The sequence below is a fragment of the Marmota marmota genome, unplaced genomic scaffold, assembly GCF_001458135.2.
Source record: "Marmota marmota marmota unplaced genomic scaffold, marMar, whole genome shotgun sequence".
In the NCBI taxonomy this organism is placed as follows: Eukaryota; Metazoa; Chordata; class Mammalia; order Rodentia; family Sciuridae; genus Marmota; species Marmota marmota.
In genome coordinates, this window is record NW_026000005.1 from 10,437,201 (window position 1) to 10,457,276 (window position 20,076).

A 20,076-nucleotide genomic window follows, 5' to 3' on the forward strand; every position below is an offset into this window, starting at 1 on the left:
CCTGGGGGGGGGGGGAATGAAGTGGAAATTGCTCTAGTTACCCCAATTTCCAAAGGATTTAGTTTTTAAGAAGCAACAGATTATACACTCACAAAAACCCATAACTGGGTAAAGTCTAAGTAAACATTGACCAAGGACCCACCCATTCCCTTCTTCCCTCAAGCTTACCTATTCATCCTGTGCTTCCATTTTCTGCCCTCCCACTTGTTCTCATCATACTTTGATGATTTGTTTATATATCTATCTGCTCCAGTGGATCAGAGAATAAATTACTGTGGTCATTAAGCCACTTATTAAATACCTATGGGGCAGCTACTATGTACCCCACGCTATTGCAGTCACTGCAGCTTCAACAGTGCACAAAAATAACAGTCACGCTTTCATGTGGCTCACATTCCAATGAGCAGACACCAAAGACAAATCGAGCACAGGTCAGATGGTGGTAAATGCTCTGAGGAAAAATAACATAGAATGGGGCCAGAAGCTGGCATTTTATATGAAATAGAGAAACTTCTGTGAATCTTCTGAGAGCCTGTGAGCCAAAGAAGTGAGACTTACAGGAAGTGAGGACTGGAAAAATGGAGATACACTAGGGTATAAATGGAGACAGCGCATAATGACATGACATGATGTGATCAACTGGCTCCTCTTTTTCACTGCCTTACTCTGCTGTTTTTTTCATAATTACTTTTTTTAAAGCCCATACCTAATTATAAAATCCTTTTTAAAAAGTCTGCTTCTTATACTATTTTGTACTCTGAATAGCACAGAACAAAATGTATTGACCCATAGGCATACAGCAATGAAATAGGAAATAAAAAAAAATTCAATCCCACATAAATCTAACTTGAGATAACCTTCTACTTGAAGGAACCTATGTTCAATGTGTAGGAAATCATGATTTGGCAGGGTTGGCAGGGGAATGGATAGATATGCATACACATATACATAATCATATGCATTTTGTTGTAATAACATCAGACAGTGTGCCACACAAGAGATAAAGCACAAAAAGTGAATTACTTAGCGTTAATGTTCCTCTTTTGCACTCCTTTGCAGTGAGAAGTTAAATTCACTAAACATTACATGTTTGTAGCTGATTTTTTTAATCCAACTTTCTCATAAGAACTCCCTTTGCTCAACTTACTATAAGGTTGGGACAAGCATCTGCCACCTTTCATGTGAAGCTTTTTTTAAAAAATCCCAACAAGAAACTCTCCTGGAAGAACCACAGCTTTGTTAATGTTTTTGGCAAATCTGACATCTAATCTATCAACCAAAGGTCACATAAACCTTAAATTTAATCAGTATTTGAAAATGAGGCACTTTGTTTCTCTAGGAGTTAGGTCCAGATCAGAAGCTAAGAATTTCAAACATTATTTCCATTACCTTTATTGCTTTCTTAAAATACTTAATAGTTATTGAATTAAATTGGTAAACTATTAGTTCAGATCTACTGAGGTTTATTTCACTAGGTTTCTACTTAGACTCATTGGCTACTGGAATTGAAACAAACTCACACCAATTCTACTTTGTTTACATGAATTTGCAGAGTCATCCCTGCATAAGCATCTGGAAAGATAGGAGCTTGCTTTTCCAAGTCATCTATGAACTGCAATTTCCTAGAGGGCCAATAACCTATCTTAATAACTTCCCAAGGGCATAGGGTATAGATTTCCTCATATAATGGTTTCCATTCCTGTCCTAAAGATAATCCAAGAGAAGTTTTCAATTTAAAAATAAATTAACATTAAAATTTTACTTTCAAAATTCTTGTTCTTTATGAGGCATGTACAGAATATATCCAGGTTTATAACTTTTAAACCATGCGAATAATTGTTAAGTTTTTAAAGATTCTAATGATCAATCATTAAACACAATTCCAATAACCTTCTGAGATCATTCTTTTGGGGGGGCAGGGATACAGGGAGTGATAAAGTAACCCAGGCCAACAAAAACACTGGGATTTCTTCCAAAACCACATAGGAAGTCAGAGGAAAAACTGTAAATCAACTGCTGATTTTCACTGGAGATGGGTGCTTTTTGGAACAGCTTGCAGTGCCAACATGAAATGTAACCACAGATTGTTATCTTTAATGACCAGAATTTTTGTCGCTCAGGTATTTAATCTTGGGGTAATGTAATTTAAATTAACCTTAGAATTAAGATTCTATGATTAGCATAAGTCAATTGCTCCACCATTCCACTATATTTTCATAGCACTGTATGCTGGAACTATATTTTAACAAAAGGAAAAAAAACAGAATATCTTAAAAATGTGAAAGAACAGAAGGTGTATGAGACATCTTTCCATTCTTCATAGCAGATACTGCCATTTATCAAGCCTAGTAGTGCAATATACAATATATAAATAATGTAAGTATTCCATACCTGTTAATCCTGTCTTTGGATAGCTGACAATCCACATGAAATATGACAATAATTAAACAGCATTTACTAACATCCATGGGAAATACCTTAGATGAAAACAACTTTTTAATTAAAACACCGGTCTTTGGAAAATTTATTTCCTTAGCTGCATGACAAAACTGGACGTGGACTTAATACAACAGGCTGGAATGAAAGTAAACAAGAAATTGTGCAACTATATTATAAGAATCACTGTACATTCTTACTTACCCATGTAGAGAGAGAATGACCAAGGTAGAGGAGGAATTTTGCTGAGGTCAAGTAGTTTGCTAAGGATCCTGCAAATAAACACAAGAGAGAATACAAAAGGCATACTTTGTCACTCAAATGAGCTTAGGTTAAAGGCATACCTGTTTTATTTAAACATGATATTAAAACTACTATATGAGACAAACCAGGTACATTTATCAAATCGCCTACTAACTGATGCATTTAGTTTAGTTAATATTATTCACTTAAATTCAGCATGACCTGTTGGTCAACAACTGCCTATCTTCACAGTTAGTGAAGAAACTCTTGTTTCAACATTCTTTAACTTCATTTTTTTTTTTTTTTTTAACGCAAGGCAATCCAAACTGCCCAGCCCACTCCACCTCTGCCGGTGTGCAAGTCCCATTTCTCACACGTTGAATTTGCCTTCTCATTTAACCCCCATCAAAATAGAAATCAAAGGTGCTTTTACAAAGCACTTTGATTAACAACGAAAGCCACATTCTTCCAAAACCTGAGCGGGTGTTGCTGCCTCCAAAGTCCCACCTGAGTTTCCACCATATTCACTTGGTCAACACAACTCACCACAGCATCCTTCCCGGCGGTTTTGATCTCTGGCCCTGGTCATGACACCAGGTCCTCTCCTCCAGCTGGGTCTTTAACTGCTCCAGCGGCTGCTGCTGCTCTTGGTGAGGTGCTTACAGGAGTGCGAGGAACTGAAGATAGCACCGGTAAAAACACAACAGCCTTGTCCAAAAAGACCCTAACGACAACTGTAGCAAAGAACAAAAGAAAAACTGTCCGGGGGTCTTCGTTTAACCTTCTTTCCAAACTTAGCTAACACTGTAGCTGAAGTTGGAAAGGCAAAGCCTTATGGAACCGGGTGGGAGGCTCGACAGGCCGTGAAGACCCTGAGCCAGCACCAGCCACCGCCACCGCCGCCGCCGCCGCCGCCGCAGGCCGGGCCCTGCACTTATACGGAGCAGGGGGCGGAGCTCCCTCGCCCCTGTCAGGGCCTCCTCCTCCCCTTCAGGGATCCCGGGGCGTCTCCGCGGCCGAGGCTGAGCTCCCGCCAACCCCGTGTGCTGCGCCGCCCTCCACGTCCTTCCCGGGAGTCGCCCACAGGGGCGCAAGTGTCCAGCTGGCCAGAAACCACCTGCGCAGCCTGCGGGGACCTCCGCTTCGGGCCGGCTCCACTCGCCAGGTTTTCCCGCTCTCTGGGAAGCCGCGAGAAGGGCATCCGGGTGGCCGTGGGAGTGGGAACGGAACGCAGGTGCCTGGACACGGCGGGGGCGGCGTGGAGACGTTTTGCCCCAGACCAAGAGGCAAGTGCTGGAGAGACGGGCTCCGCACTAGCTACCTGGCCATCCAGGGGAAGGGAAGGCCGCCAACAGGTCATTGCACGAAGCTACAGCTCAAGCTGGCGGGGGCAGGGAGGTTCTGTTTAATTATTTTTAAGAAAATAAATTGTAATATAGGTATCTAAATAAATATAACCCTTGTCACACAAGTCCCTTTCCTGGCCTTCCCATTCCGGCCCCTGGCGGCAGAGAATGTTTTTCCTTCCTAGGACAGCAGAGCGGGGCTTCCCTCAAAACAGCAGAATCAAAGGGCAGGAAGGGGGCTCAAAGATCAGAGTCCAGCCTTCTTCAGAGGCGAAAGAGAGGCCGGGAAAGGTGAAGTACTGCAGAGAGTGGCGGACCTACCCCCAGCTCAGATCCGGTCTGAAGACAAATCGAGGAGGCAGCAGCCCTAACAAGCCCTTCACCATCCTCTCTTCTCCTCCTGCACTCTCTCACCCTGCCACTCTTCTCCTCTTCTCCTCCAAATATCCCAGCATCGGACAGGCAGTTACCAGGAATACCGGTTATCCCAGTTAAGTCCTTGGGTATGTCCGGGTCTTGATAAAGTCTTTCGTTGACCTCCTGGAGGGGCAGATGAATGACTATAAAGAACACCAGGTGTAAGCCTCTGTTGACCTCGGTTTGCTCCAGCTGTGTGAAAACCCCTAGGGCATAAACCCCTTTTACCAGCCTGTTGATTACCTTACCTTTATCAGTCTTGCCAAAACCCCAGGAGTGATCTTAAACATTGAAACTCCTACCAGATTTCACACTTGGAACACCAGCAGACGGGCTGACTAACACCTAGAAGTGAAGGAAACCACTCATAAATATATGTCCTGTATCAAGACGCGAAATCAGAAGCCCCAAAGGTCTAAGGGCGGGGTGGAGCTGGATTCAGTTGGGATGTGGTCTGGAGGTTAGAGATAGGGGATTTACAGTTTACTGCTATTAACAGCTTTTTCCCTCTTGGAGCCCTCGTTTCCTTTCTTTTACACACTTTCAAGTTCTCTCCCTTCACTTGCCTGCTGAAGTTGGAGAGTAAGTCATGTATCCATATGCCCTTGAGAAGTAAACCAAAGTACATCCAGATGAGGAACTTAGGAAAGAGGAAACTGGTAAAGTCGTTCTGGTTATGCCGATTTTATATTAGAAATGAATTTGTTGATAGGTCCTCAAGTAAGGCACAAAGGATAATGATACTTTTTGCACATTTGCCACAGATGCCTCCATAACAAGAACCCCCAAGTACTTTAATTATTGCATGCCATAAGGAGTGTTGTACTATACCCAACTTTCAGCGGGTTAAAAAACTTTATTTACCATTAACATTGTCTGAGAAGTATTTGCGGAAATAGAAGCTGAGTCAGTATGAACTTCAAAATGTAATGTGGAATTTCTGTTCTCCATTATCACTAGAAAATCCCCAGAGAACAAAGCTGAGAGAATGGTGAAAAGAACATACAGGAGACTACTATGAAGCAAGTAAGAAGGCTACTTCAGGAAGAGGAGAGAGATCTGTAACATCAAAACCAGTGAGGTGTGAATAATCAAATTATATTAGTTGGGGCTCATGAAATGAAAAAGAGTTGAAAATGAAAATGGAATAAAACCTCTAAAAATACATGCAAAACGCAAAATGACAGAAATTTCCTGAACTTGGCTGGAGATTACAAAGCACTGCATAAATCACAAGACCCTACTGACTCTTCCTCCTTCTAAAGAAACATTTGACTAATTGAATATTAAGATTTCTTCCAAAAGTAATTTGTATTTTTCCTACAACATAAAATACACAACTTTCCTGTCGATGTAATCATAACTAAGAAAGCCGTCCAAGCCTGAAGTATTTTCAAAAAGAAAAAAAAAATGCCTGAAAGTCCATTTTACAATTTGTTTCCAACATTTTCAAAAGTTTGTGAACAGGCTAACCAACCTTTTAAAAAGTTCAGCTAGAATCAAATGTATATTCTAGTTTAAAATTGCTAAAAAGTATTTATGGTTGGGAAATAAAAGGAGTTTCATTATTTTATTTTTAAGTTGCATTTTCACTTACCCTGCTGGACCCTCAGTTTCCTCTGCTGTATCTGATGTTCTTACCAGAACAAAGGCAGAATAAAAAATAGTCACTACTCCACTGCTCTGAAGAAGAAAAAAAAAGTAATAGGGTTATCACCAAATATTACAGGAAAAGCATAGCTCCAAGACAGAGCTTCTATTGGGTGTGGAATTTTTTACCCTAACTTAGAAACTATACAGCCACATTTCTATTTAAAAGCCATTCTTGATGTTATGGGCAAAATTCTGGAACTGTTTGGCATTTCTATAACCTAAGACTGACTGGACCCTTGAGAAATTCAAATTCAGATGCCTTCTATAAGTTACAGACATCTAATTGTAGGTTGTTCCCAGGAAAGTGTCTATCCTCCTAGGTCTTCATGTTGTTTGAATATTGCAAATAGATTTGACCTTGAAAAGTTTTTCGTGAATACTGAGCACACTCTCCTCTCATGGGTTCTCTACACACATTCATTCTCTTTCTTTCTCTCACTCTGGTGCTCTCTCTCTCTCTCTCTCTCTCTCTCTTTCTCTCTCTCTCTCTCTCTCTCTCTCTCTCTCTCACACACACACACACACACAAAAAAAAATACAAGTACACATAGTAGTCTACTTCCAGTTGAAAAATTAGATGCAGAATTCAGAAGATTTCAAAGGTAATACATTCCAAATCCATAGCTACAGAAAGTTAGGTTTTGTCAGGAACTGAGTAGACAACACAATAGCTAATGACCACTTACTGGGTATAAGGTCTTCTTCTGAGGTAATGAAAATGTTCTGAAACTAGACAATTGTGCAATAGTGAATGTACTAAAGTCACCAGATTGTATACTTTAAAATGCCTTAAGTGATGGATTTTATTTCATGTGAATTTTACCTTAATTTTAAAAAATAAATATATTCTTAAAGGAAAGTTTACCATTTCCATGTGGTCTCAGGAGATCTTAATTAGAGAATGTAGAAAAAAAGAAGACAAAAATCAAATTTTGTCCATCACACTTACAAGAAATTTAAAGATGTAACTAAGGTTTATGTTTTCTCCCATATACTCTCATAAAATACCAAAAAAATCATTTAATAAATGTTTGGTCTCTCAACTTTTGCCATTAAATCTTTTGCTGGCTAATCTCATGTTACAATGAAAAGTCCCTTCTCTTATGTTCTGTTTTCAGGAAAAGCAGAAGACAAGTACATCAATACCCTTTTCATAGTCTCCCACTACTACTTAGCTTTGCCTTCATTGGACTGTTTAAACCAAATGGGTTTATAAGATATTCAGTAATTTTGATTGGTTTTCTTGGCACCTTTTTCAGTTGCATAGATGCTTGCAAGCCCATCACACAGGGAAGCACACAGGTCTCAGAGCTCTTAGAGACCTTATTCATTCAAGCAAAGAATTCCTGTTATATGGTCTCATATCTCAATCTTCTGTCTTAGACACTCCACAACTGAATGACTATTTCTAAGTAGTATCTTGAGGCTGATTCCAACTAACCTGGCATATGCTTATATTCAGGAAGTTTACATTCTGGGCTACCAGCAAAAGTTCCAGAGTTCCTTAATGTTTCATTTAGGGTACAATCCACATGTCCAATGAAAGAGTCCCTGTTTTCCAACTCTCTCTTGACCTCCTATTAGTGGTGTGGTCATTATACCTGTTCTTCTGTTTTGCAGTTTCTTTCTTTTTATTTCAGTGTTTTAGTTCCATACTGCTGATTTTTTTTCTTTACCACATTTTATAAAATGCCTAATTATCATAGCATGTCAACCATGAGTGCAAGATAATGAAAGATAATGGAGTTTCATAGCCATGAAATCCTTAGACCATATTCCTAGTCTTGGATCTTTGAATTTGTGCTCACACAAACCAATAATGTAATAAGACCGAGTCTTCTTCTCTGATGTAATTAAAAATATTGACTAAATTGATTATTTCCACATTTTAAAAAGGCTAAAGGTACAATGAGAAAGGCTTCTCCCAATAATTTTCCAGAAATATTTCATCCTAGTGTTATCTGCATCGAGCCACATAGGTAACAAAAGACAACATATATTTGGAGCACTACATGAGTGGCAGATATGAAATGAAGTATTTATCAGATATTATCTCATTTCATCTTCACAACTCCCCTATGAAGTAATACTATTATTATCTCCACTCACTCAAGGTCACTCAGCTAGAGAGAGGTAGTACTAGGATTCAAATCTAGAATTGTCTGAATGCAAACCCTTGCTCTTTCTGCTTGTTTTTCTGCCTTTCACAATCTAATAAGCTTGGGACAATACAGGTGACCAGTAAGCATAATTAAATCTTTTTCTCCCTATTGGCTAAAAATGACAGAGACTTGGACACCAATAGGGTCTTGGAAGTAACTTATCCTTGATAATGGAGGCTAACAAAAATCCAGCTGGTAGGATGGGACACCACATAATACTAGAAGCTGTTGGAAAATTTCATTGAATATCCAGTCCCCTTTTATAACTCTATATACGATAGATAAAACAACATTAAATAATTGGTAAAAGGCTGAGTTTTATATTTTTGGATATGATTAATTCAAAATTAAAGATTTGGGGGATTTTCCATTTTTATTTTTAAAGTATTCACCATTGAATTTTGTAATAAGTATTAAAAGATGTGGGAGTTGAGGTTTAATAAAAATGTTTTGCTATCTCAAAAATAGCGAAGAAGAATTTCTTGGCACTGTAGAAGGAATTAGATAGAATTTTTTAAAGGGACATGACCACATTAAGGAGGTTTTCTAAAAAAAACTATTTATAAAGCAGTATTATATACAGATTATGATTAGGTAGAGGAGTTGGGGTTTATGGTATCAGAAGCAATATAGTTTTAAGAATAATTTTTCATTTTTAGAAAATGTACTGAGATGAGTAATAATTAGCATTTTTATATCTGTTTTTAAACATTAAAAGAAATTTGTAGTTGTAGATGTATAGAATGCCTTTATTTTATTTGCTTATTTGTATGTGGTGCTGAGGATCGAACCCAGTGCCTCACACATGCTAGGCAAGAACTCTGCCACTGAGCTATAGCCCTAGCCCTGCACAGGTCTTATAAGTTTTCAATGTGCTTTCATGTTTTCTCTCTGAATCCTCTAACAAATATACAATGTCTTTGATTATGGAAAGTATACATAAACTCAGCCCCAGAGTTCCATTGCCTGAGCATGCACATACATATGTCTTTTCTTGTGTGTGTATGTGTTGCTCTGGAGGTGGAGAAGGTTTTTGTGACAGAGAATAATGATAAGGAAAGGGCATTATGGTTTTTGGAAACAGAAAAATAAACTTAAGGAACTAAAAACTAAAGTGAACAAAAGAGGAAGGTTTGGAATGAGAATGATCAGATGGTGCAGCCAAGGTTCAAATTAGAATCAAGACACATAGTTCTATCTTTGCTAATCAGCAGCTTTTTATATCTTTAGAAAATAGTTTACCTCTATCTAAGGTCTGTTTCCTCATATGTAAACAAAGGCATTAGTTGAACTCTTGAGATCAAATTCATTGAAATTTGTTGTGATTAAATAACAGTAATTATGATAATTTTAATTTTAAAATATTTTTCTACATAAGGAACATATATTACTTTTATAATGAGCATGTTACTTACATTTCCAGAAATAAAAAGATTAATTTGAACCCTCTGAGGTTTTCATTCCCTCAACATCCAGAGGTTTTTTTTGTATCAATTTATGCCATTTCAACCTTTGAAAAGGCCTCATGGCAAATTTTCTTCAAGGACAGTGATCCATCAAATACTAAATTAAACTTTATAAAATTGTGAGATGGAATAATAGTTTTGAAAGAAATCTCAGTATATCTTCTTATCACAAAAAAGTATGATTTCATCAAAGAGGAAAATGGGCAATGGTTTTGTATCTTTCACTGTGTACTTGAATTCCATTATTATACCTCTAGGAGATTGTGAGGTATTAATTAAGAAATGTATGAACTTTGTTTATTTTCAGAGTACTTCATTTATCTACTGGATGCACATATTCATTACTTGAAAAAAATAATATCACCAAGTAAGATATCTTGGTTTGATAATTATTTGGGTGCTTCTGCATCTTGCTTTTGAATTGTTTAGTCTGTTATCCTAAATGTAACAATAAATATTTGAAGTTTTGCCTCCTGGAAAACATCACATTTATGTGTGAAAATTATACCTATAGAGTTGCCCAAAATAAACAATATTTTCTGCTAGAATTAATTGGAAAAATATTTTTGAGTCTGCTAATATCAAAAAATGCATCCATGAACTTTCAGGTTTTATTTGATTTTGGAAGTTTAGCCTAGGTTAGCTTCAACTACTTCTTCAAGGATTATTTTTTTAGGTTTACCTGATCTCCCACCAACTCTGACTTTGAGTTTCCCATTTTCCATCTACACCCTTATCTTCTGATAGACAATAATGGCCTGTTACTGGGCTGTGGCATGCTTAGCATCTCATTCCTGTGGTCATGAGGTGTGCTTTTTGTATAATCTATTTTGTATTCTCTTCAGCATTAAGATAGATTCATCCTTTAAAAAAACATAATGCAATCCTTGTAAGTCACATTAGAAAACATTAATGTTTTGACTAATTTAAATTGCAATGAAAAACATCTAGACTATAATTTTCAGTGTAAGAGGATGTAGGGGATCATTAAATGAGTTTAGTTGTTTCTTCGTAGTACCAATTACTTTAGACATGTCTAATTTGTTTTTTCTTCTTATATGGGCAATCCCTTGCCTATAAAGTAATGTGGGCTGATGTAGAATGATGATTAATTGTGTGTCAGCCCTTCACAAGGAGGATCATCTAAGCTAAAATTGAACAATAAGGGTAAAATGGATTAGGAAAGGATCACGTTTGTGTCACAGGAATCCTTTTGTACTACTTTTTAAAAAATTGTTTCATTTTACAAGCAGTTGACCAGCTTAAACAAGACTGTAATCATTGTGGTGAGCCATTCTAATTGGACCGTGGCCGCCATTAGAAGATGGCGCCGGCTTCCACTGTGGCCTGTGATAAACAACTCCTAATATGGAGAATTGGCACGCAATCCCTTACCACCCTATGAGAAAGGTCCACGTGGCAGCTTAAGATTGGTATGCTGGAGGCTTTATTAGGCTGTGCTTGGGCGCTCGGCGAGGGGTCACTAGAAGATGATACATGAATCAAGGCCTGAATAAACTGCTGAAAGAAGAATCCTGTGTCGTGTTTTCCCTTGCCGGTGAGGGGTCGCGGCAAATCATAGCAAATTAAATGTATTCATCTACCTATTATAAGCTTATACTGAACTAGTAATTGGATATTTAGGAAATAATTTCTCACTAAAACCTCACAAACTGCACTAAATTGGTTTCTATCTTTGATGTTGCTATCTGGCTCCAGGGAAAATCTAGCAATTTTCTCTTTTTAAACTGTTCATAATTTTTTCAAGTATGAGTATATGGCAGTTCTTCTGATTTCTCTTGTTCATGTATTTCAATCAATATCTTTTGCCTCAAAAATGTTTTGCAAACCATAGCAATATATAAAAATACTGTGGTGTAAATATTCCCCAAATGCCTTAACCCTAACTTTTGGTCAAGTTAACTAGCTAGTATCTTCATACAGAGGATCAAAATAACTAATACTTTCGGTTCTCTGCCAAACATAGTTTGGTAACCCAACTAAATGTAAAATTTCAGTCATAGATAAAAACTGCCAGTTCAACACACAAAGAAGTGGGTAATCATTCCATAAACTGTTTGTGTTTATAAAGACCACTAGTCAAAACATCTCTCCAGAATCAAAGCCTCTGAGACAGGAATCCCTTGTGTTTCTCCTTTGCTAGCAAAGCAATAAACCTTCGTTTCCCTTTTTCTCAAAAAAAAACATCTCTCCAGTAAATGTCCTATATAAGTAATGTCCAGGTTAACTCTGAATGTCAATATTGTTCAAGCTGTATAAACTTGTAACCCTCTCAAGGGTAAAAAACACTTTCCCACTGGAATCTAGTAGTTTTGAAATTGAAGAGGCAGGGAGAAGATTTGTTATTAGTAGCAATAAATGTTGCATGGTTTTAAGACACATTGTTTTAGGTGATGAGAATCAAATATCAAAAACACTAAAATTGCCTGTGTTATAATTATGAGTGGGTTTGTACATTTTTGAGAGTTTTGCCAAGCACAATTCATCATCATCAGAAAATTTATTTAACCACTCTATTAAACATTTATTCAATATAAAAGTGAAGTTTACAGGAAGTAAGATTTTTCTGGTAACATTGGAACAATTCCACAGAATGCAGGATGGGTGTCAACCTCACAGTTTCCTATTTAATAGATTATATAAAATCTGAAGATTTGAAATTTGGGGTTTTTTTCCTTTTATCTATTCTTCTTTTTTTTTTTAGAATTTGTTTTCTACACTTTAGTCAGCTGATCATCAAATCCTTTGAATTTATGTAAAATAAAGTTATTTCTGAATCTGTGCTCTTGAAATGAAGCCCATCTCCAGAAGTTTTCAATTTGGCTAGCAGTGGGTTGTTTAATTGGCTAGTGGGTTCATTTGTCCACTTTTCATTATTGATTTTTTCTTTATGATTTTTCAAGTGAGACACAGATCTAAGGGACAGGTCCTATTGCGTACTGAGTGTTTAAAAATGGCATCTAAGGATCATAACTGTTATGAGTTGAATAATGTTCCCTCAAAATCAAGTATTAAACACCTAGCATCTCAGAATGTGAATTTACTTGGAAAAAGGATCAGTACAGATGTAATTAGTTAAGCATAGGTCATAATGAAATATGTGGGCCCTAATTCAGTATGACTTTTATCCTTATACAAGGGAAAAATTAGGTACAGACACTCATAGAAACAACACCATGTGAAGGTGAAGGCAGAAATCCACAAGCCAAGGAATGCAAAGATGGCCAGAAAACCATCAGGCTCTAGGAGAGATGCATGAGACAGATTCTCCTTTATGTCCATGGGAAGAAGTCAACCCCACCAACACTTTGATCTTTGACTTCTAGCCTTCAGAACTACAATAGTTTTCTGTTGTTCTAAGCCAACAAGTGAAGGTACTTTGTTAGATCAGCCTTATCAAACTGATAGAGCAATTAATGTTAATTCCTCAGAAAAAAAATATTTTGACTTTTCCCAAGCACTTTTAGGATCAAACATAAGAGAAAGTTATTGTGATTACTGAACTTTTTCTGTGAATTTTTATGAGTCAGTTCCTGTCCATTTGGTCACCTAGGAAAGAAGCTCCCTGTTGGGATGCTTAATGTATCTAATGTGTATTGAAGTCCCCTTATGAAAGTGCCAAATAACTATTATTAACTGAAAACTTGTTCTTTATATACTTCCCAAGCTTTCATTCTCATCCTTGAGACCACTTCCAATCATGTGAAGTCACCCTCTTATATAACCCGTGTTTGTTTGAAATTCACAGTGGCTCCTAGTGAGTCATGCCTGGGCATAACCCCCCAGTGGTCGTCTCACTTTTGGGCCTCCAGGATCTTTTTGACTTCCAAGATAAGGTTAGAAAAGGACCCCAGAAGCTTTTTGTTTCTGTGAGTTATAGAGACTGATATGTATCTTAAAGATGAAAACCGGTAGGATTCTTCGATGGTCTTTTCATTTGGAATCTGAAAATCTGCAATAACTCAGCTTTTAAAGACCTCATCATATCTATACTCAAAGTATTCAATTCCCCTTTCTTCCAACTCACAATGATTAGGATCCAAGGGATGGTCGCGCTTCACTCACATCGAGATGCTATAACAAAACACTCTGCTCCCTAAGATGCTCCAGAGCCTGGCATAAACACTATGGGTTTGATGTGTCTAAAGCAGGTAGCTTTTCACTCACATGGTGATGCTACCACAAAACTCTCTTCCCCTAAGATGCTCCAGAGCCTGGAATGAACACCATGTGGTTAAAATGGAAGGAGCATCATCATATTTTCCCCACAAAAGGTTCTCAACAGATTTCGCTCAGAGAACCCAGGATCGTCAAATGCAGTGGGTGATATGTTCAAAGTGATAAAGGATAAAATACGGAAGCCAAGGACTCTCGAACCTGCAAATGTGTCCTTCCCATATGGGTAAGAAATGGAGGCCTTCCCAGGTACCTGGGTCCCTTCCTGCTGCTGTAACAAAGTACCTTAGACTGGGTATTTTATTAACAATAGAACTCAGCTTCCGACAGTTCTGGAGCCTGGTAAGCCCAATGTCAAAGCACCTTGTTGCTGTATCTCACATGATGGGAGGGGCAGAAGGATTGAACTCCATCTCTCAAGCCCTGCTTTTGGTTTTATTTATTTATTTATTTATTTTTATTTTTTATATACTAGCCATGGAAGCCAGGGCCTCAGGCATGTCAGGCCAGTACTCTAACACTCAGGTACTTTCAAAGACTTTTTTTTTTTTTAAAGACAGATTCTCACTCAGTTGGTCAGGTTGGGCTTACATGTGTGGACCTCCTGCCTCATTGTCCTGAGTAGAGAGGATTAGAACCTGTTAGGGTTGAATGTGAGGTGTCTCTCCCCCCACACACAGGCTCCTCAGCTAGTGCAGGGATATTCAGGGGTGAAACGATGGGATTGGGACAGCTGTTACCTTCAGTCCACCCTATGTTGAATGGACTGACTTGCTTGTTACTCTAGGTAGGTGGGACGTGGCTGGTTACTCTAGGCATTGGGTCACTGGGGTCATGTCCTGAAAGGGTTCTTCATTCCTATAACCATTGCCCCACCCTCCTTTTCTCTCTGCCCCTGTCTCTGTGCCTTTTTGCTGCCCTGAGGCAAGCAGCTTTCCTCTGCTGGTCCCTTCCCCCATGATGGGCTGCTTCACCTTGGACCCAGAGAAAAAGAGTCAGCAATCTATGGACTAAGACCACAGACATCTTAACCCCCATGTAAATATTTGTCCTCTTAAGTTTTTCTTGTTGGGTCCCTAGACCACAGCAATGATAAGGTTAATTAAAACACAGCCATAGGCCATTGTTCCCAGTTTGACAAACATATTTGTGTGTGTGTGTGTGTGTGTGTGTGTTTGCGTGTTGCTGGGAAGTAAACAACATCCTTTAGCATGCTGGAAGCGCTCTGAAAGAATACTTCCAATCTCTGTGTTTGGAGCCTTGTGGCCTGACTGCACTCTTGCAAAGTTGGTCACCAGTAGATATGCCTCTGTGAAGGGAGTCCTTCGGGTTGATCTGAAGGATTTTGGTAGATGAATGAATAAAGAAACGGTGATACAAACACACACACACACACAAAAATGGAATATTACTCAGCAATAAATGAGAATAAAATTATGGCATTTGTAGATAAATGGATGGAGTTGGAGAATATCATGCTAAGCGAAGTAAGCCAACCCCCAAAAACAAAGGCAGAATGTTTTCTATGATAAATTGATGCTAATCCATAATGCGGGGGGGCCTGAGATGAGTGGAGAAACTTTAGATTGGGCAAAGGAGAGGGAGGGCAGGGAAGGGGGCATGGGAATAGGAAAGATGGTGGAATGAGATGGATATCATTACCCTAGGTACACGTATGATTGCAAGAATTGTGTGACCCTACTTCGGGTACAACCAGAGAAATGAAAAATCTTGCTCCATTTGTATACAACGAATCGAAGAGCATTCCGCTGTCATGTATAGCTGATTAGAACAAATTTTTTTTAAAAAGACTTTGGATTAGGCATTCAGATCTCAATGAAGACAGAAAGATCTCTGGTAGAGCAAATCTCTGACAATTGTAAAAGCTAGTACCACTTTTGTTTTCTACAAGATGTAAGAGAATAACAGCAGAAAACCCCAACTTTGTTCTATGGTATCCAGCACAAAGTGAGTACACATGTAACATTGTGGCATCACTGACTTGGGGAGGCGGGGATGGAGAGGCACAGCAGCAGCATTCTCTACACTAATGAAGTTGCCCTGCCACAGATTCCCATCAGGGTGGTATTCCTATCTCGTAGGAAATAGAACCACCACGGGAACCACAAAAAAAAAAAAAAAAAAAAAACCTATGTGACATACCCAAAGCAAGAGATAAGGGAATTCAGTCATTTTACTACAAACATCAACTAAACAGTGGAGAAGATATTCATAAAACAACATAATTCACACTGAATCAAACTTGCCCTGGCCTTCTTATAAAGATGCAAGCCACACTGAACCATGAGCTCACCTTAGTCCCTTATGACAATGCCATTTCTGATAAGAGACCTTATTCTTATGTGTGAAGGTTTGAACCTGTATGTGTCTTTGGGGAATATAACTTAATCTCTGACACTCCCTGGTTCTACCTGAGAGTTTTTTTCAATAGGTGTTAAATTTTTTCACATAATTATTCTATGTGAATCCATACCATCATATGTCTTTCTTGGCTTTCAATCATGTGCCTTGTTTTCCCAGGTCTGAACCTCACATAAAACAATGGCATTTACAAACTGAAACATTCACGTGTAAGCATATGACATGAGGAAATTGAAAAAGTAAAAGTTGAGAAAACAATTTTGTTGGGAATCTGAAAAAGAACTAAATTTTCATCTTCATTTCATAAAAATTAAAAATAGAAAATTTTACTATTGATGAAAATAAAAATAAACCATCTCTCTCTTCTTTTCCTTTTATATCAGGATAATTTTCCCCAAAAGTACAATTCTAAAAGATAGTTCATTAATACATTTTTATTTTGAAATCAGTTCCCCAAGTATGTATTTTGTTATTTTTAAAGTCAGTTCTTAGACAAATGTAAGTTATATCAATAAATAATACTGGTGTGACTTCTTCTATAGGTAAGAGCTCTATCAGCCATAGTGGTTACCAGGGAGGCTAAAATGCAGATTATAATCCATGTTGGTTATTCTTGATTCCTAGTGCACTTTAAAATAGAGGCAAGGGAAGGTAAAGAATCACTTTCCCAGAGTTTTCAGAGTCAGCTAGAGGTTGCCAAGTGGCGGTTTTGGCCAGTGAGATCCAAGAAGTCTGCTGGAGGTGTTTAAGAAATCCTTTGCTTTGGGATATAAGCATCATAAGAAATAGATGTGGTTAGCACCTGCCTCTTCCCTCCTTCTGCACTGGATGCTGCAGTGCTGCCTGGAGCTGTGGCAGATATCTTGCCAACAAGAGAGTCACAATGATGCTGGTCTAGACAACACGAGCTCCAGATACAATGTCATCAGCTACCTCTTCTCAAATTATTTCAGGTTATTCTTTAAAGCCACCATCAGAGTTCTGTGACTTAAAACCAAAAGCACTTGTAATTGTTAAAAACAGTTAACAAAAGTGGTTTTTGTTTTGTTTTGCTTTGGTACTAGGGATGTGGCTCAGTGGCTGAGCACCCCTGAGTTCAATCAGTATCTCACTGATTTGTTTAGCACCTTGCTTTTGCTAAGGCTGGTTTTGAACTCAAAATCCTCCTGCTTCAGGCTCCTGGGGTATGTGCCACCATGCCCAGCATAAAAGTGTTTTATAATTAGATAATTAACCTTAGAAGTTCAAAGAAAGAAATTACATGGAGCAGGAAGAATTAAGAAAGATCTGAGAAAGAATGGGTATTTGGGATGGGTATAAAAAGGCTGGGTTATAAGAGTAGGGTGAGAATCAGGGAAAGATTATTCTATAAAGAAATGTAAATGTACTGTTGTGCCAAATGTGGAGTCATTTTCTTTGCAGTTTTTCTAAGTCAAATCAGATGGGTCTTAGAAAAACTGCAAAGAAAATGATTTAATTGGTTATTTGGGGGGAAAACTCCCTGAAGTACAAATAATGAGACATTTTGCAATTTTCAACTGAAAATTATATTTTATTTTATTTTTATTTTTTAATTTTTTTGTGAAATTATATTTTAAATGCTGTTTGAGTAACATATAAATTTAGCTTACCATTATTTACAGCTTTTTAACTATGAAAACAAAAACATCATAAATCCCATTTACCCATGATAAATTATTGTTTTTTAAAAATAGCTAATGACTCATTGTGCCCTTCACAAACCCAATTATTATATGTATATAGCCTAAAAATAAATATAATAATGACCTCCTTGCTTCTGCATAGATATGGCATCAAAATTACAGGATTGTAACAGGCTTAAGGTCGATGCAATAAGTCAGAACTCTGATCCTAACAAGCCCAGCATAAAGCTGTTGATGAAAACCAAACTCAATAACAACAAAAAAAAATCATATCTCAGTATGGGAGAATGCATTGTGACTAATTGTTTATTAGGTTCAAAATGTCTTTGCTCAGCATGGACACATCCATTTAAAAATGCTCATGAAAAGTCAAATTTTCTTCTAAAAATGAGAGTTCTCCAAATTTAATCCAAATGTGAAGACAAGAAAAAGTGTTAAGACCATTAAATGATTTGTTAGAGAGTAGGATTGATTTATTCTCTCAAACAATCACAAAGTAGATAATTTTGGAATTTTCCTAATCTGCACATTGTCAGATTTCTGAAAGTATTCTTCATTCTGAGAATTTTAATAACTTTGGATACTTTATACTGATGTATCAACATCAAAAACTCTGTCTCAGTTTTCCCAAGCAAAGTAAACAATCTTAAGTTATTTTAGTATGGAGTAAAATAGTAAGTAAATTAAGTTATATTAGAAAAAATAAGCTGATGCATTATGGAACCTAATGTAACTGCATTTTTGACATTTAATATTTTAGTACTTTAATATGGATTTTAATACTATGTATTTTAATATTAATATTCACAATATAGGTGACAGTGTAAACCTGTTAACAAATTCCACATGCTCAGTAGAACTACACAATATGTAAAATTATTTTTAATAAATAAAAATGTTTCTAGAAGGGTACTTGCTGGAAAGGGTCCCAGTTTTACTGTGCTAGCTAAATTAAATAAAAAACAAATTAAACAGAAAAAAAATAGCTATTCATTTGATTTTATTTAATTAGTAGTTACTTTAAATATTTAATGTATAGAACTAATGTACATATCTGTGTCCACGTGTGTGTGTGTGTGTGTGTATGTGTGTTGTCCCTTCATAGTTTCAGAAAGCTGATCTTTTTATGGCTAAATCACATTAGTATTAGGATATGTAAGTATTCATGATTCTTCAGTATCCTAGGATCAAACACTAACTTATTTTACTCTTCAAATATCTTTAAGCTTCTGAAGATTATTTTGTTGTATCTGTTGTATATTGGATCTTATTCAGCATAAAATGCACAACCTGAGAGTAAGGGACTGTCCTGTATGTACACATCATTCTCAATTTCCTCCGTTCACAAACTATCACTACACACACCTATTTTTAACAAAACCAAAGAGAATCAGCTTTTTTCTTTCAAAATTTCTTTGCAAATAAAAGCAAAGGACTCATGTTCTAAAGTGAAACTAGCAAACCTCTCATCAAGGTTCTCAGATGCAAACACAGTCTTCTGCCCCCATGATTGAAGTGGGTCCTCTGTCCAACCCAGGCTGACAAGTTTAAGGGAAGTCAGGCAGATCCAGTTAAAGTGGACCCAAAATGTGTGTGCATACCTATGCATGCATCTCTCCCTCCCTGCCACCCACTTTCTCTCAATATTCTGAATGGCCATCTGGCTTTAGTAATTTGAATCTGTGAGTCAAAATGATTTCGTGTAAATGAAGGGGAAACTACTACTAAAGCAATAAATTTGGGGCTGGAGCTGTGGCTCAGTGGTAGAGTGCTTGCCTAGCGAGTGTGAGGCACTGAGTTTGATCCTCAGAACCACATAAAAATAAATAAATTAATTAAAAGTATCGTGTCCATCTACAACTAAAAAATAAAAATAAAAAAGAATAAATTCAACTTTCATATTAAAAAATTTAACTAAGTCTTTCCAAGTTTTTCTTAGCCAATTGCAGTCATTACTTTCCTGATTAATTTATCTATTTTTTTTCAAAAATTTTTTTTAGCTGTAGATGGACACAATATCTTTATTTTTATGTGGTGCTGAGGATTGAACCCAGTGCCTCACACATGCGAGGCAAGTGCTCTACCACTGAACTACAACCCCAGCCCATGA

General features: G+C 37.4%; 1 protein-coding gene and 1 long non-coding RNA gene across 2 annotated transcripts in view; one reads left to right on the forward strand and one right to left on the reverse strand.

Annotated features, from left to right (window-relative positions):
• Slc40a1 (solute carrier family 40 member 1) overlaps positions 1–3,598 on the reverse strand; it is a 19,767-nt gene extending 16,169 nt beyond the window's left edge. Inside the window, exons 1-2 of the mRNA XM_015481144.2 lie at positions 3,226–3,598; positions 2,641–2,708 (exon numbers count right to left, since the gene is read on the reverse strand). Of these exons, the coding sequence (XP_015336630.1) occupies positions 2,641–2,708; positions 3,226–3,268 (111 nt within the window). The 5' untranslated portion in view covers positions 3,269–3,598. The remainder of the gene's footprint in view (positions 1–2,640; positions 2,709–3,225) is intronic.
• A 677-nt stretch (positions 3,599–4,275) lies between these two features.
• Positions 4,276–7,138, forward strand: LOC107138346. Its single transcript, XR_007349395.1, has 2 exons — positions 4,276–4,528; positions 5,403–7,138. It is a non-coding gene; the product is annotated as an uncharacterized LOC107138346 (long non-coding RNA).
• Positions 7,139–20,076: the final 12,938 nt, after the last annotated feature.